The following is a 24889-nucleotide window of genomic DNA, read 5'->3' on the forward strand; positions in this document are numbered from 1 at the left end:
AAAGAGTGACTAACTCCTCATGCTTCCAAACAGTCCTGTTAGCTTTGCTGTTCTTCCCAAGTTAGCTCAGCAGAGTCAGCACCCATAGCTGAGGTCTCAGCCAGCTGAGCTGCTGTTTTCTGGAGCTGCTATTCGCAAAACAAGCTCTGAAATGTGTGCAGCCACCTGCTTATTTTGGTGAAGGTGTGAGGCAAACCCTGGAAGCTTTGTGTGAGATACCTGTTCTCTTCAGCTTGGCGAGTGGGTGGCAGCCGATCCTTGTCCAGGTTTCAGGCGCCTCCTGTGGACATTTTTGTCATTGCTACTTGCTTGGGTATCAAATCAGGAGGTGTCACGGCAGCTTTTTCAGTAAAACCCAAGGCAGGTTGCACTGTAGGAAGTACTGGATTTCTGTACTTGTTTAAGAAAACTGGGACTTCATTAGTAGTGTTTTAAAAGCTTTGTTTCTAAAATGGTGCTGACTAATGGACACAGTGTCTGGTTAACAGCTTATTTGTTGAATGCTTAGTCCAATAGGTAACTCCTGCTTAACCAGATACTGGCAAGCTTGACCCCAAACAAGCACTTCTCATATACTTGATGTTTCTGTTGGATACAGTATCCTTCCATTAGGAACGAAATGTTAGTCACAACTGGTGTGCTGCAGTCCTTGGGGGAGCTCAGGGGTTGTGATCTGGCTCATAGCTGGGTCAGCAATGTCTGCTTTTCTTCTGGATGTAGGTCCTGGATTCAGAGCAGGACCCAGCAGAGCACGTTCCAGAGGTGGAGGAGGACTTGGACCTTCTGTATGACACACTGGATATAGAGAACCCCAGTGACAGTGGGCCAGAAATGGAGGATGATGACAGTGTCTTGAGCACTCCAAAGCCAAAGTTAAAGTAAGTGTGGGGTGGCTAATCCTGGGTCTGAGATAAACCATGAGCAGTGTCAGCACTGAGTAGATGTTGATTCTGTTCCCACTCCTCCATCCTGTTTTTTCTCTCTTGACGTGGTGTCAGAGCCCTAGTACATGTTGTTACAATGTGAATGACTACTTATGAGCTGAGGGTAATGTGTGTGGGGTCTGACTTCCCTTCAGTCTGGTTTCTTCCTTGTTCTTTTTGCAGATGTTCTGCCTGTCCTGCCACCTGTGCATTGACAGGCAGTAGAATGAAATTGTACAGAAATGTGTTGAAGAGCAAGTAGAAACAGCAAAGATATCTGTGCTAAGGCAGGAGATGTGTTTGGAAGCTGCAGATGTAGAAGCAGGGGTGGACAAGGCAGACTGAGTCTTCCTGGAAAAGCTGATCTGTGGAAAGAGCCTTTACAGGGATTAAGGAAGCAGGACTGCAGGAAACGAGTCCCTCAGGGCCCCAGGGGACCAACTGCAACACACGTAGATGCACACAAGCCTGTTCTGAGCCAGCTTTTGTGGGGACTGACGTATGGGCAGTCATAGCACTGTGGAGCTGAGCTGGGGATTGCTGGCTCAGGTTCTCAAGCAGATGCAGAGCCCTGAGCTACCAGAGCTCTGTCACATCCCTGCCTGAATAAAGAATGAAAACATGAGACTGAGTTGCACTCAGGCTTCTGGCTGACATGTGGTTGCATGATCAGGCCTTCAGTGCTGTGATTGCTCTGAAACAAGCAAAGCATACCACTGCAGTTGGTCAGTACAATATCTGATAAATGTCAGCTAATCACCAGGTGTTATTTTGTCATAATTAACATAGAATAACTTAGTTGCACTAAAAATAGTTTCTCAGTCTGGAGCAACATGTTCCCTGTTAGTGAGACAGAAGATGTGAAGGATAGTTTGGGGCAACAGTGATAAGTGAGGCTGTTGGCTTGTAAAGGCATTTGGAGCTTGACCCAAAATATTGCTAATTGGTAGGCCCTATCTTGAAGGGATTTGGAAGTAGATGTGTTGTGGCAAGCAGCTGCTTTGAAATAAGCCAAAATCTTATCCTGCACATACTGAGAGTTTGTGTCCTGCTCCCTTGAGCTGAGGAGCTAATATTCTGGGATATGGGATTGCTGGAATGAGAATGTGTCCATTTGGTTCTGGGGAGACACTTTTTGGGTTGCTGTGTCCAGTTCCTGTGTTTCTGTCTTGAAAGGGATGTGATAAATACTGATGTTTGTAGATAGCTTTTTTTCTATAGCAAAAAAACCCCAACACCTAAATCTGTTCCTTGAACTGTAATTGAGTTTTGTAGCCTGCTGTGATGAGCATGGAAGCACAATCTGATCATATGCACTACCTTATCTTACTAAGCCAATCTGTAATTGGATCCTAGGGCTGGCAGCCAACTCCAGATGCAAGCTGGAAATAAGATGCACTTTAGCACCAACACTCACTCACCCACAGGAGCAGAGTATCAGTTGAGGGAAGTAACTCTACTTGCTGTCTTTCTTCAATAGTGAGACTCTGTCCGAATTGGCATTTGCAAAACAGAAACAAGAACTGCAGTGTGAAACTTTGCACCTGGTGCTTGGGGTAGTGAGGGTACAATTGCTTCTGTGGGGTGAATGTGTATTCTGTCCTGCAGCGGGAAAATGCTTCACCCGTGTGCCTGCCCCACGTTTTACAGAAACTTAAGTTCCTGTTTGGGGTGTGGTGTGAAGCATGCAAGGGTTCCTCTTGAGAGCTTTGTAAATATGGTCTTATGTCTGACAGGCGACATGTTGGATCTTTTAAATGGAGGTCAGTTAGTGTGAGAGGACCCTGGACTTCTTGGTTTCTCCTTCTGTCCTGGAAAACCTCCCCTTGCTTTTGAAAGTTGCCTATAAATTTTACTGGGATGACAGGGGAGCTGTAAGACACCCTGGGAACAGTTGTGCTGCTTTACTGTAAGCATGCTAGACTTTTTCTGTTAGTGTTTTTGATGTTAAGAGGTTGCTTTTGCTTTCTTTATTCAGACCTTATTTTGAAGGACTGTCACACTCCAGCTCTCAGACAGAAATCGGTAGCATCCACAGCATCAGGAGCCAGAGAGAGCCATCTAGTCCTGTAAGTCATGTTTCAAGAAGGTTGATCTGTCTGCAGTTACTGTAGAAGCCTCAAGGTCTCCTCTACCCATCTATATTCCTTTGAAACTGAAGTGCTTTGGTCTTATGGTGTTGAACTGACATGTTTGGCCCTAATACTTGCACTGTCTCTATTTACATGTGTAAGTTAAAACTCTCTCTGTAAGGTAAAATACCTTTCTTACCTCCTTCAAAGACTTGGATGCATGCACATTAATTTTCTGCTAAGAAAGAGGGTGGGCTTGGTTTGGGAGGGGTTGTTTGTTTTAAGGCAAATATCATACTAACTTAAGTGTATATATTCAGGTGATGTATTGAATACTGCCTAATGGTATGAGTAGCTCCAGATTCTGGTGTACTTGCCATGACAGCCAGGATAGGAGATGTTACCTGGGAGTTTCAGGGACTCCTTGGCATTGCTCAGAGGAGCCTTTATCTTACTGTTGTTGGAATACATTTCATGGTGGCTGGGAATGAACACTGAGGGGCAACTCAGCCCCTTTTCCATCCCCTTGTGAATGGGCATGTTAGGTGCAGAGAACATTAGCTGTATTCCAGGGTGCTTCCATTCCTCTACTGTATCATGCATCAGCTGCTGCTTTGCCCCATCCCATGCTAATGTATGGAGTCTTGATATGCCCTGGAAGCACTTCTAGTCATACTCCAAAGCTGTGCACTGTTCAGACAGAGAAGTGTCTTCACAACAGGCTGGTGGGGAGAGTGTGGCTGAAAACTGCTGTTGTGCCATCCCTCCTAATGATTTATCTCCTCTCAAGCAGGTAGAAGTGCCTGAAAAGACAAAGAGTCTTGGAACCAAACATGCAGCTGACAGTATTTCTGACACTGTCTCTTATGTAAGTTGAAAATGCACTTGTTAGCTTTCCCTCTGGCAGTTTGTGTGTCAACTGAGAAATGCATTGTGGTGTGTGTCTGTCCAAATAGTGACATATGCAACACAACCTACCTAAATAACATTAGCTGCAGTGAAGATAAGGCTGAGCTCTCCTCCTGACCTTAGTTGTTGAAGGTTTTTCTCTTTCAGCCTTTTGAAATTGAAATGTTTTACGTGGCCTTCTGTTTAAACAGCCTTTCTCTTGGTTTGAGGAAGGCCAGCCTGATGTATGCTACAGAGCATGTGTAGCACCCCTGAAAAGGACTCTCAGGGCCGTTCCATTTTATCAGACACAAGTTACTTCAAGCTGAACTGGCATAAGTCAAGCTGGTCCTGGAGTAAAAGTCCCAAAGCTCAAGTTGCCCTACTGGGGACATGCAATTTGTAACATTTCTGCTATGTCTGTCTTTCTTTGCTAGTTCATTTGGGTAAACTGAATCAATCTGTGTTGCATGAGGATGCATGTCCCTGCCTTTGAGCTGGAAGAGTGCCTATTCCAAACAGTGGATCTGAGCACTGTTCCTACCTCCAGATCCCTTGTGAGGCAGAGCTGGGAACTGGTAGCCCCAGATAGCCAGCAGTGGTTTCTCTGTTTTGGCAGTAGTGAGTAGCATGTCTGGAAGAGGCAGGCTGAGTGTGCCCCAGCTGGAAGGAGTGCCTCCTGCCAGCCTTTGTGGTAGTGAGGCAGAGGGGAGGGGTTTTGTTTCTGGATTACTTGGTTCCCTGTGTTTTTGCAGGAGTCTAACCAGCAAGCTGAGGTCCAGGAAGCTGAACTTTCCACATCAGATGTGTTTGTTGAGAAGCTCCCACCCAGCGGGAAGATCACTAAGACTGAATCCCTCATTATCCCATCCACCAGGTAGAGCAGTGTCACAGCATTGCACCTGCTGCTTGGGGAGTCATGGACAGCCTGCCAGCGTTTGTTTGGGATGGCCTTAAACCACTGACTGCAAGGAGAAACTCCTTGGGTTCAGGCACTCAAGTGATGAAGCTTGGGCACTTGATAAATGAATGCTCAGAACCCTGAAGGGCAGCACTGCTCTGAGATTGCTCCTGTCTACTGGGTTGTGCCTGCTCCATGTCTAAGCAAATTTTTAAGCTGCTTGCTCAAAGATACTGTTGCTAAGTCAACATCTGATGCAGATTTTGGCCTTAAAGGTGGTTGCCAAGTCTAACTTGTGGCTTATTAAACTTTCCCAGATAGGGTAGTGAATGCAAGCTTCAACAACCCCACCGTATAATTTCTCTGGTTATTTGCAAGCAAATAGGTGTTCTTTTGAAGAGTTATTTCTGTGCTGCTTGTTGGTGTGTGGCTGGATCCTATTGTGCTGGTGTAGCAATAGCAGGATGGTGGTGTGGATCTCAGCGTGGGCTGTGGAAGCCTGCCTGGGATTCCTGGGAACGTGCTCTCTAGCTGAACATTGTGCTTTGCATTCTCAGAAGCAGAATTAGCAAGTCTCCAGATAGCTTGGAACTATAGCATGATTCCCTGGTACCTCCACTCACATTGTTCAGGTTCCTAGACTGGGCTGTCTGGGATTTGGGGGCTGGATTTCACTCAGATACAAGCCAGTTCTGAAATGCAAGCCCACCTCTCTAGCAGGTCTGAAGGGAAGCAGACGGGACGCCGGGGAAGGAGCACGTCTCTGAAGGAGCGGCAGCCCGTGAGGCCACAGAACGAGAGAGCCAACAGTCTGGACAACGAACGCTCTCCAGACACCAGGCACCACTTACAGGTGGGAAAGGATTTTTTTTCTCTCCAGCCACTCATAGTTTTTCCTCTTCCCCAACTGTCTCCTGTGGTCACTTTCCTTCTGGTCCAAGTGCTGCCCTTGCTGGAAAGGAAATGGGTCCTGTGGCTCCAAGAAGGAGGGAATTTGTCTTGGCTGATGCTATATCTGTCATCCAGTCTGCTGGGTTTTGCCAGCTTGTTGCTTTGTCAGCCAGCCATAAACTGAGAACACTGGAACAGATTGTTATGAGGAGAAATGAATAGGGACGTGTGGAGGAAATACTCCTTTGAAATAAGGCAGGTCACTAGGAATTGCAAAAGGGGACTGACTTGTGGAGAGCACCTGTGCCATGCTTTTGTTAGCTGCAGGAGTCAGTTAATTCCCTCCTTGAAGGAGACTGTTGCTGGCTTCTATGAATCCAGAATTCCTTGGGCTACTATTAGTTGGTGTAAAATGACACAAGGAAAAGTGCATAGCAGGAGGAGTAATGGCTGACAAAACCAAGGTGGTTAATAGAGGAGCCTGCAGAATGCTGCAGTATTGAAGCAGCTGATAAGTGTCAGTCCCAGCAGGCAGCTCTGCTGTTGGGGTGACTTGAGCATTGGCCAGCCATGCACAGCCACCTGTCACAAATGTAAGAGCTGGAGCTGGTGGCTTGAGGATTACAGCTGACACCAACTGTTCTCTTTATTTCCAGATCCCCAGGAAAACAGTATATGACCAACTAAATCACATCCTGGTTTCTGATGACCAGCTGCCAGAAAACATTATTCTTGTCAATACTTCTGATTGGCAAGGCCAGGTAATGGCAGGAGATGTTAACTGAAGCAATTTCTCCTTCACTGCCCCTTCATAGGAATGGACAGGCCTTGAGCTCTACCACTAATCAAGTTGGTTCTGCTGCTTGGTTGGAAGAGCAGTGGTTGTGCATGGGGGCTGGCAGCATACTGAGGATCCAGTGCTTACAGATTGAATTTTGTTTCACCAGGAGATACTGTAGATCTTGTAAGGCTTTGCCACTTGAATCTTTCCCCAGAGGTTTTTTCTTCTCCAAGAAATGCTGTTCCTTCTAGTTAGCAGCACACTGGGAATAGCTAGACCCTTGCACTCAGGAGCCTATTTTGCTGTGGTAGGCTGGGACAGAGGAAGCAGGGAGGAGTGGCCTGTAGTTTAGGCTGAGATTTTGAGGCATAGGTGATGATCACAGGCAAAAGCACTTCAGATTCTCTCTATTGCCTTGCACACATGACTGTAGGGATGTCATTCTGTCTTCACTGAAGTGAGAGATAGTTGTGTTAAGAAGAATCTCGGTGATGCTTTCTTATGCTGGCAGGATGGGGTGGTTTGGTGGGGGTTTAAGTGGGGGTTTGGAATACAATTTGGTCCTTTAGGACCCTCAGTCTGGGAACATCATAAAATGTATATAGAATAAACCTAGTAAATATGTTCTAGGTCACTGTTACCTGTAAAACTTGTGCCAGGACCGTGGCAAATTGGCTGGCTTGGTTTTCTGCTTCTGGGAGAACTGTGGTCTCAGTGTCTAAATAAAAAATACCAGCTGAGCTACTTGTTCCTGTTTCTGTGTAGTTGGAAGATGGAGAAATACCTTCTAGAGATGGGTAAAGAGGGTATTGTAGATCTACTCCCAGTAGTTTGATCAGCTTGTGCTTGCAGTATTAGAGGAGGTGAAGATGGGATTAGTTGGGGTTTATGGATTTGTGGTGCAGAGTTTGAAGGTGTGAGGTAATTTCTGACTCTCATCAGTATTATGTCCAAGTGTACCTGAGCTATGTGTTAACTTGTTCTCTGTTAGCTGCACAGAGGGCAAAGTCTGTCACGAGGAACACGTATGTTGGTAGCACCCTTCCCTGTTGTAGTGCTTGAGGGTGTGCAGAAAATTGCATCTAAGTCCTTTGAAATCAGAGAGGTGCGGCTCTAGAAGCAGATGAATAGAGAGCACCTGCTCTTACCCAGTGCTGTCTGGCAGGTGAACAGCCTTCTGCTACTGCTGCCCTGTTTCCTATGCTCATGAAACTCCTGCTATTCAAGAGCTGTCATTTCCAGAAACACTATTTTGGATATAGTGGTGGTGTTCCTCAAGAGATTAGTGTTTCCATTTTGCTAGAAGGAATAGTTTTCCTTTGGCTGATGCAGGAGGATGTTATTTGGGAAACAGCTGTATCACCATAAATTAGTTACACGTCAAGTTCCCATGCTTGTGTGTGAAAATACCTAGGAAGCTGGGGAGGCAGATTTTCTTCTTGTGACAAACTGTACCAAAAAAGGACTAACATGTTTTGTTCTCTTCTCAGTACCTGTCAGATGTCTTGCAAAAGCATACCTTGCCAGTGGTCTGCACATGTTCCTCGGCTGATATTCAGGCAGCTTTCAGTACTATTGTCTCCAGGATACAGAGATAGTAAGTCCTTACCTTGCTTGTGGTGTTTGTTGAGTCTCGCCTCTAAAAGCTTCTCAGGTCCTGTGCCCCAGTGCACAGGGATTTTTCCATCAGATAGCTGAGAAATGCTTCTCCCTTCCAAGACTCCCCAATCTAGTTTCCTGAAGTCAGAGTTGTGTGGCTCTTTAGCACATACCAGCCCTGCAAAGTTGTTACTGTTCTGCCATATGTGTAGGGATACAAGTCATCTTAATTGACATTCTTAATTTTGGAGCTTGAAGGCTGCCTCGTAGGTCAGATCTAATAACAAGTAAAGCATGCAAAGCTAATAGGTAAGTTTTTAAGTAGTTCTTGCTCTCTGTTCCCAAGTAATTCCCGGATTAATTCCTCAATTCTTCAAGGCATTCCCTAGATACATACTGAAGGCTGTGGCTATATGAGCATGTTCTTTGACACAGGAGTTAGTTGCAGTAGGTACATCCTAACCTAAATAGCTTAGTTCAGCTCTTTAGATCCTCAAAATAGGTGAAAAAAGGAGCAAGGAGACAAATTAAGAAAGTACTGACCAATACTGCATTTTATTAAATGTTTTAAGCTGCTGATAATCATTGTGGTACTGTCTTCCCTGTTGAATTAACTCTTCTGCCTTGGTTGTTATTAACTTATTTTACTTGTTTTGAAATAACTGGTTGGAAGCACAATTATGAACATGTTCCCTCTTTTTCTGTCTAGCTGTAACTGCAATTCACAACCTCCAAACCCAATTAAAATTGCAGTGGCTGGAGCCCAGAATTACCTCAGTGCTGTATTGAGACTTTTCGTAGAGCAGCTGTCTCACAAAACCCCAGACTGGCTTGGCTACATGAGGTTTTTGATCATCCCTCTAGGTAAATAAGGAACAGTTTTTCTTCACAGAAAGATGAATGGGTGAAATGTTATGTTTTCCCTCAGGAGAAGCCTTCCTGGAAGCTTTGGCTAGGTATATGGCTGCTAAATGAGGCAAGCACCATGCTGTCATAGTATTGTGTCATGCTTGCATTGCTGTTCCTGCATGAGTGAGTTTCATCTTTATGTTCTTGATGCCAAAGTGTGCTTGTAAACCTTTTGTTTGAAGCAAGGGGTTGAGTACTTTCTCCCCATTACAGGAAGGCTCTTTTATGTCATCTTACCATGGTACAGTGAATGCATAGAATAATGTTCTGGAAGCCCTTTTCCTGGCTGAGTTCTTAAATTCACTGGGCAACATGTTTCCCAAAGTGGTAACTGTTTTGGCCACTTGAGCTGGCAAAGGAAATGCTTGTGGATAAAAGGGGGGGTTGACCATTTTTTTTAAGGCTCTGAAACTGCTGAGAGTTTAAATTATCCACATTTCATATGTCTTTTGATCTTGCCTTTATGTGCTGTTTTCCTTGGGGTTTTCTTTCCCTCAGTTTTCCAGCACCTTATCTCTGCCTTCCAAAGAGCTCAACAAACCTGCCTGGCTAGAAAATAACCCAGCTTGGATCACTTGTATCTGTGCAAGTGGAGTGGACTGATAATAACATCAGGGGTCTTGTTGTAGTAAAAAATGTGAGGAATGTTGTAGTGGAGAGGCCTGGGAAGCCGGGCAGTCACAGATGTTGTAGGGAGAGGCATCTGAGCAATGGTGGTGGTGTAAGGGTGTGATGCCAGAAGCTGGGCTAGTCCAAGGCTTGGCTTGTGTGAAGAGGACACTTAAGTGATATAGGCAACATAAAAGTTGAAAAGCTTTTTTTTTTTTTTTCTCAATATTTTCTGGTCTTCTGGGTTTGGGACTAGCTGATGGTGTTTGCTGTAGGATTCAGAATCTGCTACCTGGCACTGTGAGCAGTGGGGTTAGGCTGCAATTCTGTGGTGAGGTTTGCAGAAGTCAAATGACAAAGGCAGAAGGAGAGCTGGATCCTTCTGTAAGGAAGACATTTAGTTCCATAGTCGTTGGCAGGAAGAGGTTTGGGACTAGCTGATGGTGTTTGCTGTAGGATTCAGAATCTGCTACCTGGCACTGTGAGCAGTGGGGTTAGGCTGCAATTCTGTGGTGAGGTTTGCAGAAGTCAAATGACAAAGGCAGAAGGAGAGCTGGATCCTTCTGTAAGGAAGACATTTAGTTCCATAGTCGTTGGCAGGAAGAAGAGGGAGCCCTTTAGGGAGCAAAAACACACAAAATTATTTCTGTAAGGTTAAATGTGCTTTGAATGAGAATCTTTGTGTCTAAGGACTTTAGTCATCTCATGCTGGCTGTCTCCTGGCTTCAGAAGAAGAGTTTTCTGTCCTGCAGTCCTTGATTTTTATGACAATATTCTCTGAGTGAAACACAAGGTTTTGCTAGTGTGGTTTTTAATCTTAAAACTTTCTTTGATAACTGAAAAAAGGAAAAAGAAAAAGAACAAAGCACTGTGATAATGGAACTGCTTCAGAACTGTGAATGCTTTTAAAATACACTTTAAATATAGAAACTTCTCTGACAGGTCCTTTCCCATAGAGTTCTGCAGTATTTCCAGATTGGATCAAGTGCTTATTTCTGGCCATCTTTCTGGCAGTTCATTAAAGTGATTGAGGAGCAATGTCTCTTTTTTGACAATTGAAAAAGCACCAAATACAGAACAGTGACCATGTCATAAATGTCTTAAAGGAAAAGACTTTCTGCTGTTAGCAGCACCTTCAAAGGAGGAGTGGTGGAGTTTTTTCTCGGATGATTTTACCTTCTTAGTCCACAACTACATGTTGCAAGGACAGAAGAGTCAACCTACAGTGGTTCATTAAGAATGAAAAATTATTCATGTCTGTAAGCATCCATGCTGGGAGACTTAGTCCTGCTTTATGCTTCTGATGCTATGGCTGAAAGATTCCTTTGATGTCCAAAACAGTGTTTAAACAAGTGAAAAGGGGCAAACAATATTTTAAAAAAAGGTTGGGGGTTATTTTGGCTGTTTGCTTTTCTCTAGCATTTAATTTAGCTCTCATGGATAGAACTTCTTGGAAGACTTCATGGTTAGTACTTGTTTCCAACCTCATCTGCCATGTGCAATATGTTTTCCCAGCATGTGGGAAAGCTGTTGCTTCTCCAGTGTGTGGGGCAGAGCTGTTCCACATGCACTGTTTAAAACTCCACTGCAAAAGAAAAGATGAGCGTGGAAGTAGCCAATATCAGGAGGGTTCAGGAAAGAACTAAGGCACATTCTTGAATGACACTGAGGGGAGCTCAGTAAGACTTTATGCTTGAACCTTTCTTGGAAGTCTGGAAATCAGCTGTTTTGGACAACTGAGAACAGAAAGTGGTTTTTATTTCACTCTGAGCTTTACTGGAGCATGTTGAGTATAGTTAAGGAACTAGGATTGTCTTGGAAGGAGTTGTCAGTTTACCAGTTACCAGCTAATGACTCAGTTGTTGCAGTCTCTGCAAGTGTGGCTTGATGTGACAATTTGGTATGCAGAAAGGATGAGAATGAGCTGATTAGGAGGAACTCTGAGGCCACTTGATGGCTGCTTGTAAATGTACAGCACTTGTGCTGAGGGTGATTGAAAGGTGGTGATGGGAAAGTGCAATCCTGGCACTGCTTTTCTCCTGTCTTGGAAGACTGGAGAGGCAGTTGCAAGAGTAGGTTGTCAGGTGTGGGAACATGTGTGGTCTAAAATGAAGGTGGCAAAGAGTTTGTCACTTTAAATGCATTCCCACTCCTGCTATGTACTAAGTATGCAGTCATATCTCCATCCCAGGCTGCAGGTGGGACACAAGGTTTCTGGTCTTTCCATGCTCATAAAGGAGCCATAAGGACAAGCAGGGACCTGATGCATATGCTGCCATTTACTGGGGATTGTAATCCTTGGATTCTGCCTCTGTCTTTAATTACAGCCTATTTATTGAATTTACAGCCCTTCTCCACCAATTAAGGAAGCTTCTTGGGGTTGTTTTTCCTGACTGGGGACAATTGCCTCTTCTCAGTATTACAGAACGGCCGTGATGTGCAAATGGTGTTTGGAGAGAGAGATCTGACTCCTCTTGGCAGAGGTGAACTGGCTGCAGAGCAGCCTGTGGACAGGAAGGGCTGCTGGGAAATCTGCTTGCAAAACTGAGAGTGAGATTGAGAGCCCTAGGACCTCTGAGTCTTCCAAATCATTCATTTCCTCAGCAGTTTCCTAGTCCTAGTTTTCTTTGGCCTTTCAAAATCTGATTTGGTCAGTAGAGAAAGGGTGACTTCACTGAAAGATGTCAGTGGTGCTGAAGGAATCTCTCTGCTGGGAAGCCTATCTGCATGCTCTTGTTCAGATAAGCTGGAATAAATTACTTGGTTATAATTGAATAATCTATTTCTGGGGTGTCCAGTGTAGTTTTGATTTGGAAATTTAATTCCTTACAGATAAAAAACACACCTGTGAGTGTTGGGAAGAGCAACTGTCATGTTTTCCTTTCTTAGGTTCTCATCCAGTGGCCAAGTATCTGGGGTCTGTAGATTATAGATACAACAACTTCTTCCAAGATCTAGCCTGGAGAGATCTGTTCAACAAACTTGAAGCACAGACCACTGGTAAGACCATGTGTTTGTGTCTGGCCTGTGTGGGATAAAATGAGTAATTTTAGCAAAGGTCAAGTAAATACAAGAGGAAGCAGACTAATGTTTTTGTTCTTCTTTTCTCATCACTCCAACCACATTCCCTCTTCAGATGCTCACCTTTTGTGTGTCCTCTACATGATGGTTCACAAACAATTGTTGGCTCCCAGAGGCACTAGCTGTCTCTGAGTCACACTGTTTTTACCTAGCTCTCAGCTTTGTTCTCTGATGTGGAAGTCTTATTACCAAGTTCAGTACATTGCTTTCTTTGGCCCTTCAAAAAGTGTCTAGCCTAAAAGATGTTGAAAACTGAAAACTTTGGGTAAAGATTAACTTTTATTGTGCGTGAGAATGACCTTGACTTTTCTGAGATCTGCTGGCAGGATCTTTCTCATTAAGAAAGAATTTTGTTCTTAAGTTTGGAGAGCTGCCCTAGGTCAGACCAACAAGTTTCTGTTCTGATTTGAGCCTGTTTTAGGCCAGAATAAAGCCTTACAGTGTATTCAAGTACTAGTTTGCTTGAAATATTAATGCTTACAGTTTTTATGTCTGTTCCTTCAAGAACAGGAGGAGACTGAGGGGTGACCTCATCAATGTCTACAAATACATTAAGGGCGAGTGTCAGGAGGATGGAGCCAGGCTTTTTGCAGTGATGTCCAGTGATAGGACAAGGGGCAATGGGTGCAAACTGGAACATAAGAGGTTCCACACAAACATCAGAAAAAACTTCTTTACTGTGAGAGTGACAGAGCCCTGGGACAGGCTGCCCAGAGAGGCTGTGGAGTCTCCTTCTCTGGAGACATTCAAACCCACCTGGACACGTTCCTGTGTGATGTGCTCTGGATGACCCTGCTCTGGCAGAGGGGTTGGACTGGGTGAGCTTTCCAGGTCTCTTCCAACCCTTAAGATTCTGTGATACTGTAACAGAAATAAACAGGAGAAAGGAGGATTTGCATGTGATATCCAGGGCTCAAGGTTTGATTTGAGGAGTGCTGCTCATGTGGTGATGTATCCCATACAGATATTTTACTGGCAGAAAAAGTTCTGGGGTTATTCAGGGCACCATAAGGTTGAGGAAATGCAGTTTGTTTCTCCTGTTGGGATTGCAGAGTTGGGATTCCAGGATGATCCTAGAAGACCTCTTGCAAGGGATTGTTCAGAGCCTTTTCCAGCAGATGGGAACTTGGCTGGAGGAGGCCCTGGGCAGCCTGTTTTGGAGGTGAAGTTGCCCCTGCTTGGAGCAGGAGGCTGGTCTACTAATCTTCTGCTGTGCCACTCAGTCTTTGCTTTTTCCTTGCCTCTAAGCTCATGGAAGAACATATACCTGGAACCAGTTTATTTTAATTCCTTGCTGCACTTGAAAACAGACAAATGTCAATAGAGTCTTGATGGGGTTTTTTTTGTCTAGGTTAGGAATACTTCCAGCTAGAGATCCATGTCTGTTCAGAAGGTTATGTCCTTATTTATTTGCCTGCATGCTATGAAGAAAATTAGCCTCATTTTTGTGCAGTCCAGGCCTTGTAGATTCTCCATTGTTTGTGGACTGAGAACTTCACAGGAGCCCTGTGATGGCATAAGCAGATCTGGCAAAGAATTTTAACTCTTCAGAGTTTAATGTTCAAGTAATTGTTAAAGACTTAGGATGAGAATGTCCATTAAGGTATTGGAAGTGCTGGTGAAGGTGACTTGTGTTCCCTTGATCTCACAGATAAGGCTCTTTGCTTGAAACCCAAGAAATATGGAAGGCATTTAGGAAATGTCTTCCTGTCAACTTGAATCCAGTGCACTCTTGCAGACTTGAAGCCTGCTTGCTGCCACACACGTGATCTCTGTGATCCTCCTACCCCTGCTTGGCTCTCAGTCTTTTCAGTTAAATCAGCAAGGCTGTGAGTTCATTAGGAAATCAAGTAACTCAAATGCTGGTGTGAGCAGAGCAGCTCACCAAGGCACTGAGGGAGGTGGTTAGGCACTTTCTTCAGCAGATACCCACAGTCAAGAGGCAAAGTCATCTATGGCTGACTCTGAGCAGATATACCTCTTCAAATAAAAGCATTTTAACAAATATAAAATAACTCATACTTTAATCCATAATACTTTAGACAGCACTGTGTGTCTAGTGTGCATTTCTGATGTTTTTGCCTTGGTGCTCTTGTAGGATGTTTGCTTTTGTTTAGACAGCCTTACAGGGCTCTAAGTTAGGCTGCAGATCTTCCTTTGGAAGATGCAGTTCAAACACAGATGGCTGGGCACCATCAGCTGCTTGGCTGAGCAAGGAATAGAGGACAGTGTTGGTGATGGTCTGAGAAGTCACTTAAATTATTTTCTTTGTTCTGCTGCAGTTCCAGAAGCACCTGATGTTGTCTCCCGGATAACACAGTATATAGCAGGGGCAAACTGTGCACACCAGTTGCCCATTGCTGAAGCAATGTTGACGTACAAGCAGAAAAGGTATGTCACTAACATAATACTGTCTTTTCAGAGTGAGCTTCATTTTGGAGGCAAAGTGCTTTTCTCATCTCATGTGCCAGCAGTCTTAAAATCACTGGAAACTGAAAACACCTTGGGAACCTTACTATACCCTGCATCCACTGTTGTGTTCTACATAGATAACAGTGAATCTACAACAGCGTGGTTCTTTGAAGTGCAGTGGTCTCTCTGAAGATCTGAGAGGTTTGGGCAAGTGGGGAGTGGGCAGGACAGGGGATGGACAGGTTGTATCTGCTTGGGTTCTGGAGATTTCTTACCCATCTGAAGTCTCCATGCTAAGACATGACATTTCCCCCAAAAAGTATCTTCCATGAGACCTGACCTTTTTTTTTTTGTAAATAGCAGAATTTGTTGTTTGGCAGTTGTGAGCTACCAGAACTCCTGCTTAAGGGGTAAGGAGAGACAATAGGCGTCTGAAAACAAGATTTAAAAGTACGTAGAACCTCACATGGCCATGATCCAGGAAGAAGAGTGTCACTGAAGGGTAGACATGCATTGTTTCTGATGCACAGAGGAGGGTAATAGACTACACCTCTCACCCATCCCAGTAGTTTCTCAGAGTAGGACAAACATTTGTCTTGTGATATTTTTTTATTAGACTAGCAGTCTCCTCTGAGGCATGGATGCTGTTAATTATTAATTACTACCCTTCCAATATTATATCTGATCTTTTATTGTTGGTCTATTGACATCCCTCATTGGTACCTCCTTTGCATAAGAAATGGGAGGGATTAAAGTTATGGGTAGAGTCCAGGGTTTTCCCCTCTATATGGAGGGGAATTGTGTTTGTATATACGTTGTATATTGCTTTTCTGTTCCTGTGTCTGCTCTACCTTACTTTGCAGAAGTGATTCAGTAAAGTTTAGCCCATTCTGCATGCTCTCCTAGGGAAAATATTTCCAGACTGACTAGTCCATTAAGAATATTGCACTCTCTTGTATCTGTCAATAACCTGATAAAGGTGAGGTTTGGAGATCTACAGAGTACTTGAAGCTCTTGGCTTCAATCCTTTTTTTCTCCTGTATGTGAAGACTTAAATTAGTCACAAAAATGTAGTTCAGACATCCCTAGTGCAGTGTAAATCCCTTCTGATGGCAGCCTTGTTCTTTCTCTGTACCCTTCGTTGCTGGATTCTGAACTAGTCTCCACTGCCTTCCCTGTTCTGTTACACGTTCATTTTTGTCATTAACATGTAATTATTTTGTGTTTCTAATATGTCCAGTGAAGTCAATTTGGTGGTACTTTGAAAAATGCCTGCAATGTATGTCAGTAGTGCATGCCCTTCGCCCTCCCAGCAGTGTGCATGACCACTTTACCAAGCTAGTCTGATCCGTTTGGGTTTTAGACACTTTGGACTATGTGGTGCCATGCCTGAAGCTGTTGAGAGGTTTAGATCAGGCTCAATCCCTGCAGAAGGTTACTTGGAAGAGGGATCGCTGAGGCTTTGAGTCAGTGGCATAGCCTGCAGTCTGTTAGTATCTCTGAACCAACTGTCCCATGGAGTGATGGGCAGGTGTCTCCCCATGTGGCAGTCTTTAAAAATGCAGCTCTTTGTCGTTGACATCAACTTAGGGAGGTTATTGTGAAAAACAACACAGAAATTGTTTCCATTAGCACTATCTAAATTAATGCATCACTTTGTTCTAAGTATAATAACATACTTATTTTTTTCCTTTGGTTGCTTTCTGAAAAGGAAAAAGAACTTTCATTTTGATTTTACTCTAAGGTATCAGTTCCTTTTAGGTTCCCTCTCCCATCTCCTATATCTTTTCCCCATGAACTGGTCTTTTGTGCCTTGTTTAACAGTTTCTGCAGGTCTGGGATGCACAGTTTATGCTGCAAGTTAAATTCTGCTCACTGCTTTGAAACTCTGGTATCTGCTGGCAGAACACATTGTTAAAAGTGACTGCTCTGCCTGTGGACCACACATACAGATTCCCAGGGTGTAGATTGAATGGGAATGAAGGCAGTTTTGAGAGAGTGGCTTTGAGCAATAAACCACTGAGAAGATAGTTTTTTCTTCCCTTCTTCCTAGCCATCAGAGAACATAGTGCAGCTCCAAAAGGATCAGGACTGAGCAAAAGCTTTTCAGTTCCCATCTGTTGTAACTGGAGGGCTGTAGCACTCTGGCTCAAGGTGGGGTTCAGATCAGCAAATTATCTCCCTGTAATAAAAAAAAAACTTGCAGACTAGTCTCTTACTGACAGACTATCCTGAATGTATGGGACTTCTCTGCACCTAAGAAAGAGAAGGCAGATGTGTACTAGTAGGGAAGTTGTGCTCAGATCTTACTCCAAGACCCCCTTGTTCTGTAGGGTGCCCTGCTTCAAACTATGGTTGTTGGATATTGTATATTTTGGCATGAAGTTACTTCAACTCCCTCTCCCTCGAGGCCAGAGGTGAGTGGCTTCTCCAAGGCCAGCTTTCAAAGCAGTGGTGTGTGTAGAAACAGCAGCACTACCTACAGCTTCATTGTAAGACAAGTCTCCCAGTAACCTGGCGTTTGTGCTGTTAAACAAGCCCTGGTGCTCTAAGGAAATCCCAGCCAGTCTTTAGGATGTAGCTGTATGTGATGAGCTGCTTTATAACCTTATTGCCAGCTATCCCTATTTTGACTTACCTCTGCTCTCATTCATGTCTCCTTGTTCTGTTTGTCATGGCAAAAGGTTGGCGCATGTGCTGCCTGTGATGACTGCAATGATGCAAAAGCTTTGTCCCATTCTTTTGAAGCATCTGCTGATCTTACCTGAAATCAAGGGGGCTGGCAATGAGGATGGGGTTCAGGAAAGAAATGAAATGGCATTTGAGCTCGTCTGTGTTACACTGAGTGACTGACCTTGTCTCTGAGCACTTGGACAGTTACTGGTTACTGAATTGTCAAGAAACACTGCAGTCCAGGCAACATCTGGGGAGCTGAGACCATGCTAGCTGAGGTGGACTTCTCACTAGGAGGGGCATATAATTGACATGGGTATCTCTCTGCTTTCTTGAATGAAACCCTGTAGTATTGGAGATCTGAGGCTTGGCAGACACTCATTACAGCACAGCTGGACAGCTGATCTGTTCTATGAACCTGGGCTGTTGTCACCCACTGTAATTTAGCTCATGCCATGTGTCTTCTGGAGAGCCCCTGCATGAATCTGGAAAGCAGCTTGGCTGTTGGAAATAAAAGCATTGCTCGCTTGTCAGGATGAGGGCAGGGTCTTTTTCTACCTAGTTATGTTTCCCAAAAGCTCTTCACTCTTGAGTGTTGTAGAGCACTTCCGTAACTCTTCCTTCTTGGAGCACAAGTGCCTCGGGTTGGAGAGTGAGCCATCACAGGTTCCTGAGCTGTAAGAAGCAGGGGGTAAAACTGTTCTCTCCCTGCTGCGTGTCTCTGACTCTCTGTAGGGCAGTGACTAGGCAGAGTCCAGCTCCTTCCTCTGAATGCTGCTTCTAAAACACAACCTGCAGCACTTGCCTAAATGTGAATGCAACTGGTGAAGACAGAACCAGTCCCTCTTCTGGTTCATCAGCACCCATATCACCTGGCTTGTTGCTGCATGAAAGTCCTTGAGCAGCTGGTGGAAACATAACAGAAGTTTACTAGTGTACCTTGCCTGGCAGGGCAGTGCAGCAGAGTCAAGGCTAAAGAAATGTGCTGAAATGTTATGTTGGATATGTTCCACCCAGTGTGGCAACATGAAAGGTGTTGGGTAAGAATTTCATGGGGAAGCAGAGAGGTGTAATGCATTTGTGTTGTGAGGACTGGAGTTGCTTTGTCCCTTTTCTTGGTTTGAACACAGGAGACTTGGTGGAACATGGACAGTGTTAGCCAGCAGAGAACTATAGGTGCCCAGAAGGAAGGACAGATGCTTCATGCCAAAGATGAATGTGGGAGAGCTGTTGGTGGTGCCTGGCTTGAACTCGCTTGGAGAGCTGCTAATTCTTCAGTGATAAAAGTCCACTTCTTCCTGCTGCCACCCTGCAGGAGTTGCCTGGAATAAAGGTTTTACCTGAGACCTTCCTGCTAGGAAATCACAGGTGTTTGGCTATATCTGAATCTGTTTTGTGTTGCTTAAACTCTTAAGTGAAATCTTCATGGAAGGCTAATAATTGGTGTAACTGCTCTAAGTGATTATTCCATCCCTCTTACTATAGTGCTTTGCAGATTAGTTTGTACTTTGCCCCAGAAGTAAGAGAGATTATTCCTTCCCTTTGTCAACTGGGTGACTCCTGGTCATTTGGCTTCTTCTAATTTCTAACAATTCTGAAACATACACGTCTGGCTGTATCTTTTTGTTCAATCTGAATTAATATCTTGGGCTATGGAGGGAACCTGCAAGTTGGTTTCTGGACAGTTTACTTCTGAAGGACTGTTTTTTGCCTCTCTGCATAGGTCTGGTTTTTGTTTTCCCCAAAATTGGTTTTGTGGTTCCAACCCATCCCCCAGAATTACAGAGGTGATGTATCAATAATGTTAGCCACAAACTAGGGGCAGATCTGGCTTTAAATTGTAGTTAAGATAGCAGGGCCTTCAGACACCTTGTGGATAAAACCAAAACCTTGGACATCACTCTGGGGTTAAAACCTCTGCAGCATAGGTGGTAAGGAAGAGCTGTCTTTCCAGGGACTAGCTATTTTAGTAGCAGGGCTGCGGTAGGAGGAATGCAAGAGACTCTTACCAAGGTGAAAGGATTCTGGATTAATATTTTGGGATCCTGAAGGACAAGAATCAAGAAAGAGCATGAAAGAAGAAGTGGAGAACAAGCATGGTTCATCTTTTCTTTCTTCCACATGAAGAGCAGCTGTTTTAATAAGCTGAGTTTTCAGAGCCATGTGTGCGAGATCAGAGTTCCCAAGAGGACATGTGACAGGACTAGCCTAGCTGACCTGAAATCCAGCTGGGTTGCTTCAGGAACAGTCTGTGCATCATCGTGATCAGTGGTAAATGGTGACTGAAGCAAACGATTTATTTCAGAATTGTCCCTCAGCTCTCCTCAGTGGTAGCCTGAGCTCCCAGGGGGGATGAAAATGACTTTTCTACTGAAAATGGGCACAGTTTGTTTTTTGAGAGCTCAGAGTAAAGCCATCTAGTAGCTGAGAGATGACTGGGCAACTACTGTGCTTCACTTATTTCATCAGCAGGACTTGCTTCTGTCTGTTTCTCAGCCCATGGAGCTGAAGAAGTGAGAAGAAAATTGAGCCTCTGCCCTGTGCTTCTCTTAACAGCTCTGTGCGTTTCTTCTTTCTCTTGGAAAAACTGGAGCTGGAAGTGTCACATTCATAGGAGACTTATTTACTGGGCAACTTGCAGCTATGGTTGGAAAGATGTGACCTTTCTAGCTTTCAACACAATCAGGGACTCAGTCATTTATTTTATTTTTTTTTCCTGAGCTTTGGGGGAAAGAAGGAAGGTGCAGTGCCTGGAGTTGTGAGGTAGGAAGGGAGCAAAGCCCTGGGCCTTGCTGCAGAGCTGAGCCCAGGCAAGTGGCTATTTGCAGAATCTCCCTCTGCACTGGAGCAAGAGCAAGACTCTGGCTGAGTCATGTTCACTGCAGTTCTGTGCCATTCTTTTCCTTAGGACTTAGGAAACTGTCCAGCATGTACTAATCACACAAAGGTTGGCAACCATTGGGCATTTGGTGCATTTCTGATCTGTGCTGGCAACAGCACAAAAATGCCTGCTTTTCTGAAGCATCTGTGCTGCTCCCAACAATATTCAGGATGAAGGCAGAGCTGGATGTTTTTTTTTTCTGATCATTGCAGTGCTCCTTGCACTGAGGGATGCACTAAAAGAGAAAGATGAGAAATCTTGGTATCTGTCTGCTTCCTACCTGTTTCCTGTGTTTGGCTACTGAGAAGTGTTGTGTCTTACACATGCAGTCACTTTCACTGCTGAACTTGAATTCCTCTGAATATGCAGATGTGCTCCTGCAGTCTTCTCACCCTGTGGGTCCATCTTCATCTCTTTTGCCCTTGAAGAGAGCAGTGGCTCTGCAGGCCATCCCAGCCTGCCTTCCTCTTTGCTCAGGCCTTCGTTCTCTTGTCTGGACTGTCTCCCTAACTCCTGCTAGGTTTGACTGGCCCTTCTGCCCCCTTTGGCTTTTGAATTCCAGGCAAGGCCAGATCAGGAGGGGCCAATGCCTTCCTGCTTCCAAAATGTGTGTAGTGTTGTCTTCAGCTGTTCTTGGGATGATGTGGTCTGCGTTTGGTTTGGTTCAGCTGTTTGCCGTTCTCCAGTTGGTGTCCTGATCTACTCGGTGTGCTCTGGTGCCTGACCTCTCTAGTGTGCCTGTCTGAGGGACTGCAAGCTCCTGGGGGCCAGGTGTGTCTGTGTGTGTGTATGAGCCTGCTGGTGCTGTACCAATAACCCGGTGTCACGGCTTGTAACCCCGTGGCAGGCCAACTGCTTTAGCGATGCCGGGATACGCGAGGTCTGGCACGTGGCTCCAAGGGTGGGACGCGCCAAGAGCGCTGCGGGGACTAGTAAGTAATGCACAGTTCTCCGTGTTGTCGTGGCACAGATCCATTTCCTTGCAGTAGGAGGTTGTGTGTCTGTAATGACTGCCATGCCATCAAAGCATGTTCCTCTGTCCAGTGTGAGGGAGGAAGAGACCTTTTTCCCCCCCCAAGAGATGTGCCGTAGGCTGCGTGCTCTTCCCCACCTGTGCAGATTCTTAGTGTGCTGGCAGGGGGCCTTGAGAGGAGACATTGGACTGGTGCTTGCATACTGTCCATCCCTGCTGCATGCCTGAATGCAACATGTAAAATGAGATTTTTGCCCGGTGTGGAAGCAAGCTGTTAACAATTCTTTTCTCTTTGTCTTAGCCCTGATGAAGAATCTTCACAGAAGTTCATTCCCTTTGTTGGGGTGAGTGTTACCTCAGTTACACTGTCTTGAGCTATCTAGAATGTCTCTACAAGTGCTAACCCAAACTTACCTGGTTTCTGGAGTAGAGCAGGAGCACTGAGTGTTCTAAGGTAGAGTGTCAGCATGAGCATCTGATGGTTGGATACAATTGTCTGGTACATAAGCAAACCTCAGAGATGCCTCAACAAAATGCTAGATGTATTTTACTTTCTAAGCAGCTGGCTCTGAGCAGCTCTGTGCTGCATGCCTGCCAGCACCAAAGCATGCACTATGGTCTTGCTATTGCCTTGTTTATTCAACACAGAGAGAAAGTGTGACGTTGAAGTGCTCTGATCCACAGCCCATCTTTTCTGCAGACCAAAGCACCTAGTTGGTGGAGAATTGCTGCTGGGCCACATGTAGAGGAAGGTAGTGTGTTCCTGGAAACCTGATCTCAAGGTTGCTGTGCCCAGCATTGTCCTGGGTGATTGATTTGGTTAAATTTGCTATTCCAGTGTTATAAATGGTCTTCAGTCCTCTTAATATCCCATCCACTCCTGAGGAGTGGAGAGTGCACCCAGCAGAGAGATCATTTATACCACTGTTAGGTTTGAGTCTGAGGCAGTAGCTATTTGATAAATTTTGTGAATGTGTATTTTGGGATAGTAGTTCCTGGCTTTTCCTCCAGTCCTTATCTTTAAAGGTTCCCAGGTCAGGTGGCCAAGCACATATCTAGGCAGGGGTTTGTTTATGCCTCTGTCAGTGTGTGTTGTGCACTGTGTACTTCGTCTTTCCTAGCTTTGCTCCTCTTGTGTTAGCGTGCTCTTCAATTCATTAAGTTTTAGGTGTAAAGTCATTAACCCACAGCCGAAGGACTGTTCATCAGCTGCTGGATGTCCTCTTTTTTCCTGTTGTCTTGTAGATTCACTTTCTTGCATGCTGGCTGTCTTGTTCTGCCTCCTCTGTGTTCACTTGTGTGCGTTCCTGTTTGTATCCATGTCAGTGCATCAGAACTACTCAAATCCCAAGGCATGTAAAGAGCTTAGTCTCTCTTGCCCTCAGGCTGACCCTGCTTTCACTCTGGTGCCTCTTCAGAGTTAGTGTGTCTCTCTGCAGTGCTCCTGTGATGACAATCAATACTTGCTTGTTAAAGGAAAGTTGTCTTGCTAAAGCAGAGACACACCATCCCTGTGTGTTCCCTGCTGATGAGCTTTGCTGTGATCTTGTCCTTTCCACAAACTCCAGTTGCTGGTGAACTGTTGTTATGAAGCAGCTGTTCCATCTTTTCCAATAAAAGGAAAAGCCCAGAAGGGCTTGAAAGATCCTAGACTCTTCTCGCTGTAGCTCCTGGGCTCTGTAAAGGTTTACATTGAGGCTGATTTAATTCAGTCCTATATGCAAGCAAATGAGACTCAGAGTGCTTATCCAATTGCTCTAAAATAATCATTGTCCTGACATTAGCAATGCTTTTCCAGTCTGGATTTGACTGTATGAAAGTGGGGAAGAGTGAACAGCTCTGTGTGTGTAACACTGCCAGCCTCAAAAAAAACTTGCCTTGAAAGCGCAGACTGACTTATGTCAGCTGGTGGTGAGGGTCAAATCAGTGCTGCGTATTCTTGTTTCTGAAGTGTTCCTGACACAGTAAATCCCCACAAGACACATCTGAAGAGACTCTGAAAGGCCAATTGCAGGTGTCTTACAAAGTCTTAGGCTGAACATGAATGCCAGAGTTCTTCCCTTCAGCCTGCTTGGAGCTATTGGCCAGGGAAGAGAGGGACTCAGCAACGTTTGGATTTGCAACTCGTGATGTTGGCTTTTAGGGTGCAAAAACTGATGTCCTGCAGCTGAGTTGTGCCCAGCCTTTGACCCAGAAATGAGCAGGACAGTGCCACGCTGCTCAGCCAGGCTCTGAGGTGATGGGAGCAGAAAGGCAGAGTCAGGTGGTGGGGCTGCATGGCCAGTGCCTGCGTTGTGTAGCCAGCCAGCTGCAAGGAGAGTTAACAGGATGTGCCTCCTTCCTGAAGGAAAAGGACACAGACTGCTGCAGGATGCTGCTCCTAGGTGGAGACATGGTTGGGACTGCAGCAGTCTCAAGCACCTCCCTGAGTAGAGGGAAGGGGAAGTGTTCAATCTTGTCTTCCTTCCATGTGTCTGAACTCAAGGATCTTCAGCCAACAAAGGGGAGAAGCTGTAAAGAGATGTCCTGTCTGGCTTGTAGCTCAAGGTGGCTGTTGGTGGTTTTCTGTGTTATTTATTCTTCCCCTAACTCTTCTGCCTCACTGCCTCTTGCTCACAGCTAATTACAGACTCTGAAGCATCCTCTTGGCATTTAGCATGTACAGCACAAATGGCTGCTGGGCTCCAGAGCCCTTTGGATGGAGGCTGACCAAGCTGAGCTGCAACCTCCTCCCAAGTCAGTGCCCCCTCAGGGAGTCTCTGCACATGCTGCTGAGTTTATTCATGATGGCCTTTCCAAGACTGGAGCTAACAGAGAATCCACCAGGACACCTGACAGCTCTCAAGTGTTGAGCATACACTCTCCACACCACACTGTGCAAAGCTTTTTGCTTCTGATGATTAGGCACTTGACCCCAGAGCACAGAAATGTGCTCCCTAAAGATGTGGTCTAGACATGGTTGTGTCTGAACTTAACCATCTTCTGTTTTCAAACTAAAGAGACTGAGTTACATAATTTCTCAGTCTAAAACAGGTTTTATTGACTTGAGATCCCTTTGCAGCTTTTTCCTATTTGTCAGCATTTATGTGGAGTAGACATTAGCCCTGGATACAAGTTTCTTAAGGACTTCAATAAGGGCTTTTCCTCTGCAGTGTCAAGAATAATGATCCCTGTGTACCCTAGCAGAATATGGCAGCAGAATGTCCCTGCTTTTGTATCCCCGAAGGTTACTTTATCTTTCTAGGCATCATGTGTTCTTGGGAGCTTGTGTTGGTAGCATGCCCTGTCCCACAAAT

At 45.0% G+C, this 24889-nt stretch overlaps 1 protein-coding gene across 1 annotated transcript in view; it reads left to right on the forward strand.

Moving 5' to 3' along the window:
• The window catches only part of PACS2 (phosphofurin acidic cluster sorting protein 2), a 72302-nt gene that overhangs the window by 39482 nt on the left and 7931 nt on the right, over positions 1-24889 (forward strand). Inside the window, exons 11-21 of the mRNA XM_009999915.1 lie at positions 721-878; positions 2902-2992; positions 3786-3863; positions 4639-4760; positions 5502-5637; positions 6332-6436; positions 7947-8053; positions 8765-8919; positions 12463-12573; positions 14937-15045; positions 21895-21937. Of these exons, the coding sequence (XP_009998217.1) occupies positions 721-878; positions 2902-2992; positions 3786-3863; positions 4639-4760; positions 5502-5637; positions 6332-6436; positions 7947-8053; positions 8765-8919; positions 12463-12573; positions 14937-15045; positions 21895-21937 (1215 nt within the window). The remainder of the gene's footprint in view (positions 1-720; positions 879-2901; positions 2993-3785; positions 3864-4638; positions 4761-5501; positions 5638-6331; positions 6437-7946; positions 8054-8764; positions 8920-12462; positions 12574-14936; positions 15046-21894; positions 21938-24889) is intronic.

Source organism: Chaetura pelagica, unplaced genomic scaffold (assembly GCF_000747805.2).
Source record: "Chaetura pelagica isolate M959 unplaced genomic scaffold, ChaPel_1.0 scaffold246, whole genome shotgun sequence".
NCBI classification, from domain to species: domain Eukaryota; kingdom Metazoa; phylum Chordata; class Aves; order Apodiformes; family Apodidae; genus Chaetura; species Chaetura pelagica.